At 35.7% G+C, this 5,275-nt stretch overlaps 1 protein-coding gene across 2 annotated transcripts; it reads left to right on the plus strand.

The window, feature by feature from the left end:
- Positions 1-954: 954 nt before the first annotated feature.
- LOC112034888 (zinc finger CCCH domain-containing protein 12) lies at positions 955-4,187 on the plus strand. 2 transcript variants are annotated; one of them, XM_065760185.1, is made up of 2 exons: positions 955-1,808; positions 3,985-4,187. In XM_065760185.1, the coding sequence occupies exons 1-2, from the start codon at positions 1,055-1,057 to the stop codon at positions 4,038-4,040; spliced, it is 810 nt and encodes a 269-aa protein (XP_065616257.1). In that variant the 5' UTR covers positions 955-1,054; the 3' UTR covers positions 4,041-4,187. The 2 variants fall into 2 exon arrangements, with proteins under 2 accessions (XP_065616257.1, XP_065616256.1); XM_065760184.1 differs by lacking the exon at positions 3,985-4,187 and adding an exon at positions 2,615-3,360.
- The last annotated feature ends 1,088 nt before the right edge of the window (positions 4,188-5,275 follow it).

The raw sequence follows: 5,275 nt of genomic DNA on the forward strand, positions 1-5,275 counted from the left end.
TCATATGCCTCACTTGACTATAATATTTTATCAATAATTTAGCCATGATAAGAAAGCAATGTCCCGTTCTCGTTCTTGTCGCAGATAATGGCAACACAAAGAAAGAAGATCAAAGAATCGCATTCGTACCAGTAAATGTGATGTGAATTAGGTGCTAATTACTATTTAAACCACATCAGACTCATTCATTAAAAATAACCTTACTTTTCAATTTATTTTCTCTATTATAATAAAAAATAAACTAGTTATTTGGTCGCTTGCCAAGTATTTGGTTTGAAATACCCATCATTTTTTTTTCCTCGATCGAACATAACAAAGATATTAGGAGACAATTAATCCGATAAAAAAATGTGTACACAATTTATTTTACAATTTGCATATAATCAATTATAACTTACCATCTCAACAAGTTGTAAAAAAATTGCAAAATATATATTGCCTTTTAAAATATATTGCTCAGATAAATATATATAGAACTTAGCTGGTTGATGAGACTGCTTTTGTAATTTTGTACCTTTGTTTTTTCATTTTCCTTTTTGCCTAAGATATAAGCGAAAAAATACAAAGATGTGAGGCCAGAGCGAGTTTGTCAAAACTCAAAATACATGAGAAAATAAATTATGGAAATGCATTAACTCTCTCTCTCTCTCTCTCTCTCTCTCTCTCTTTACATCGTGCATACGTTAGGATGATTCTTGTACAACAGTATTAAGTTAGGAGTTGGGACCACGTACAGAATTTATGTAATGACAAATATGGACATGTAAGCAAAACCAAAGTTAGGGGCATAAAAGAAGGAAGACTTTTGGCAACATTTCTAAGAAGGCTCCAATTAACTCAAAAACTAAGCATAAAGAAGCATAAAAATAAGGTTACCATGTGAAAGAACAGTAAAAAGTAAAGTAGACCGTATCTTCTTTCCAAAAGTAAGGTATTATTTTCTATAGNCTAAGTTATGTGCCATCACTAGCTCCAAAAATCAGCACTTTACTTTAGGGTTTCAACTTTTCAACCTTTTGTGACTGAAAAGTACCCAAAAAAATTCCAGCCCCAAATGGATTTCTCTGGTGGCAACGTGGTCCAAGTAATCACCGGAAGTGGTCCGGAAAATTGGTCTGTCAACGACAACGCCATGTGGGCTACAGAGGACGATTACCGAGCTTGGAGCAACAACAATGGCGACGACACGCCGTCTAACTCGAATTATGACCAGAGACAATCTCAATCTCGCTCTGGAAGCGAACCCCCGAACAAAAAATCCAAGAATTCCCAGGATGTCACCTCGTCCAACCGATCCAAAGCCATAGGAAAAATGTTTTTCAAGACCAAACTCTGTTGCAAGTTCCGTGCAGGCACTTGCCCCTACGTTACTAACTGTAATTTCGCTCACAGCATCGAGGAGCTTCGTCGGCCGCCTCCCAATTGGCAGGAGATTGTGGCGCAGCACGAGGAGGAGAAGGGGGTGTCGTCGGAGCCGAGGGAGGAGTATCAGATACCCTCATTGGGCTCAGCCAATTTTGTTGGGGACTCGCAGAGGTCGTATAAGGGCCGGCATTGCAAGAAGTTTTATACTGAGGAGGGTTGTCCTTATGGAGATAATTGCACATTCCTTCATGATGAGCAATCCAAGAACCGGGAAAGTGTGGCGATAAGCTTGGGACCGGGCGGGTATGGTGGTGCAGCAGCTAGTCCTGTGAGTGGACCCAATGCCAAGCCCTCGAATTGGAAAACTAGGATTTGCAATAAGTGGGAGTTGACAGGGTATTGCCCCTTTGGAAGCAAATGCCATTTTGCTCATGGTGCTGCAGGTAACCAATGGTTTGCTTTTTTTTATTTTTTTATTTATCCTTCCCATTCATCTTGTTAAGATTTAAGGAAAGTATTGGATTTTGAGTTTGTGTATATTTGTTATGTTTTAAATCATAACACTTGTGCTGCTATTGAGTGGTGTAGAAACTAGAAAGAGAGTTGGTAGAAATGGTTTAATTGTAAGTGGTTCGTCTTCTAGTGTAATTGAACATAGCCCTGTGATTGCATTGCCAGTTTTACACTCAATTCATATGCTAGTAACTTTCCATTTTTGCTTCAACTTTCCATCCAAGGATAGAGACTTTGCTTTAATCATTTGAATACCTGGACGTTTTAGTTCCCAAACAATAATCATTGTATTAACTTTCTTTTTTACTAGAAAATTCTTCAAGTGTAGGACAATTCTACGTAAATTCTTTAATACTGTAAACTGGAGCATTGTTCCTTCTAATTTTTGTACATGTTTAAGCACAAATGTTTCAACTTCTTTTGATATGCACTGAGTTCTTGTGTATACCTGTTAATTACTTTAATTTAAGGGATTTTTTGTTATTTCCTTTAACTATTTTTAGGAAGGGTTTGAAAGCTAGGCAGGTCCAAGCAACCTAAACCGTAGCTCACCTAGCTTAACCACCAAATATAAGGCATTAGGGGACTCTGAGATAGTTGTCCTCAATAAAAGATGCAATATGACATGACCCTTGGAGTGTACATACACACCTCTAAAAGGATCTTTTTCCAGATCTGTATGCTTGTTCTCTGTCCAAATAAGCTTGGATATCTGACCTGGTTGTTTCTGCATCAGAAGGGGGAGAGAGGAGTTGGAATTTACAATTCCGGCGAGTTTTTCACGATTGGGAGTTGGAGGGTATTTGTTCTTTTTTTGAGCTACTTTATTCCTACATGCCGAGAGGTGAGGGTGATGATAAGCTATCTTGGAAGTTGACTTGGACTAGTGTGTTTGATGTGCGCTCCTATTACATTTGGTTGTCTGGTACACTTATTGATGCTTTTCCTTTGGAAGAGCATTTGGTGTGTAGAGGTGCCTAAAGGGGTGTCTTTCTTTTTATGGACAGCAGCTAGGGATGAGATATTTACCATTGATAATCTTGTTAAGAGAGGTCCCTGGTTATTTGGTGTTTCCTGTGTTGGTATGATGGGGTATCTGTGGACCAAGTTTTACTTCACTGTAAATCTGTTCATGCTTTATGGAGTGAAGTTTTTCAGGTGTTTGGGGTCTAATGGGTGATGCAGAAGATGTTTATGTACCTTCTTTTTGCATAGAGGAATTGGTTTGGGAAGCATCTGTCAATTACCTGGAATATGGTTCCAGCTTGTCTAATGTGGTTAGTTTGTCAAGAATGTAATAACCGTATCTTTGAAGATAATGAGAGACCCTTAGATCTCTTAAAATCTCTTCTTTTTGGTACGTTGTTTTAGTGGGCTTGTATTTGGGGTTTTACGCAATGTATTTCCATTTCTAATTTCCCACAATCTGCTAGCTTTAGCTTTGAGCCTTTTGTATTTGTTTCATGTTCCGAGTTTTCATCATTGTGAACATGATGTTCATTTCTTTCAATAAAAGTCTTATTACCTATCAAAAAAAGAAAAAGAAAAAAAGATGCATTATGACATTCTAGGCAGTAAAATTAATATGTAACGTTCACCTCTTGTATTCAGTTATTATGTAAGGTTCTTACTGATCATATAAGGAGAGCAACTCTCTCTCTCTCTCTCTCTCCCCAAAAGAAGAAGAATATGATGATGATAAAATACAGGTTGAGAAGCCAAAAGAAATGCTTAACTGATGGTTAGATAAAGGTTGAGTTGAGTTGATAAAAGGTCACCTGAAAGTCTCATGACAAAAAACATGTGAATTTTTTTAGATAATGCCACCTAGCAGTGTGGAGAAAGTTTTGGAGAATATCCTTTTCAAACCATTTGTTGCCTCAAAGCAAGATGTTTAAGAAATTCCCAAGCTGTTTGAGGAAAATTCCTCCTTCATTTTTTATTCTATTTCATTATAGTGTCATCAAAGGCTTTTGATTGTCTAACCAAATTACATTATCCACAATCCAAGCCTCTTTGCCTCAATTTTGAGATAGAAGTATGGCCACTCCCAATTTGAGTCTTTAGATATTGCTTGCTCACAGGAGCTTTGAATTGTTGTTGTAGGTTTGAGAGAAGCATACACCATAATTCGGGGAGGTAATCATGGAGTTTGCACCTGAAGACATAAATCTTAAGCCTATTTGATAAAGTGCACAAGCTTTTATACATTTAGAAAAGGCTAAGCAATGCTCTGATAACTGTAACCTTTGTATGTTTAAAAAGTTTTTTATTTTTTATTTTATTATTATTTTATTTTTTGTGGCTTATTTTGATTGCTATATCTTGGGTATCACTATTGCAAATCATGAAAGATTTCTGTAAGGATGCTTGCTAGGTTAGTCCTAATACTGGGCAAGTGAATTGCTTGGCCTTACGCCTTTGAATGATCCAGGACAGAAGCTTGAATGAGCTCTGATACTAATTTTGAAGTAGTATCTTTAGGAATTCAACACCAAATTAGATTTCTTGATGAGATATTGAACAGTTCTTGAATAGGGTTTGTGTTTATAGGTTTAGGAAGGTTTAGTCTATTCAAAGATTGAATCTTGAATATATTTGATGGTTATTTCATGCTAAACAGTGAATCTAGAATGATAAATAAAGAAAAATAAATACTAGGCAATCTCACCTATGTTTTCCTAAGCAATCACACTTAGGTAGGAGAAGACAATCACAACCTTAAAGTTTAAAATTTTAAAACCAATCTCACTGTGAATATTATTGACTATGATAAAACCTTTATAAGGCTATTGCTAAATCCTTTCTTAGAAGGACTAGGACTCTTAAATAACCTAGTCATAGAAAGCCTAGGCTTACTAACAACAAAAATAAAAAGTACTTAAGAACTTCTACTAAATAGGAAAAGGAAAAATAAAATAAAAAAAGACCCATGAACCTTTGGTATAGGCGTATAGCCAAAAGACAACTTATTCTTGAAAATCTAGAAATTACCAAAAATCCCTTATTCTAGTAAACTTAATTAAATTGTATTCACAACTTTCTAACGTAAAGAAACTTGAGAGTAAGGGTCTATTTGGGATTTGCTTATTTTGCTGAAACTGAAAACTTTTTGTTGAAAGTACTGTAGATAAAGGTAAATGTTAGTTGGAATAGTATAGTGAGACTTATGAATAATAGCAAAAATAAGCTGAATAGTAAAATAAGTTGGCAAAAAATAAGCTAGCCAAACAGACACTAAGACTCAATAATAACTAAAGTAACCTATGAAGAAAGTCCCACATCAAAACTGGACCACAAATGTTTAGTCTTTTGCTATTGTATCTTTTTTTTAATCAAACTCATTATTGTCCACATCAATCTCCCTTAGTTGGAAAAAAAAAAAAAAAAAAAAAAA

Source organism: Quercus suber, unplaced genomic scaffold (assembly GCF_002906115.3).
Source record: "Quercus suber isolate HL8 unplaced genomic scaffold, Cork oak 2.0 scaffold_356, whole genome shotgun sequence".
NCBI lineage: Eukaryota > Viridiplantae > Streptophyta > Magnoliopsida > Fagales > Fagaceae > Quercus > Quercus suber.

Coding starts and splice junctions, on each gene's coding strand:
- LOC112034888 (XM_065760184.1), top strand. CDS start 1,055: ATGGATTTCTCTGGTGGCAACGTGGTCCAAGTAATCACCGGAAGTGGT. Junction 1,809..2,614: donor TTTTGCTCATGGTGCTGCAG/GTAACCAATGGT, acceptor TTTCTGCATCAG/AAGGGGGAGAGAGGAGTTGG.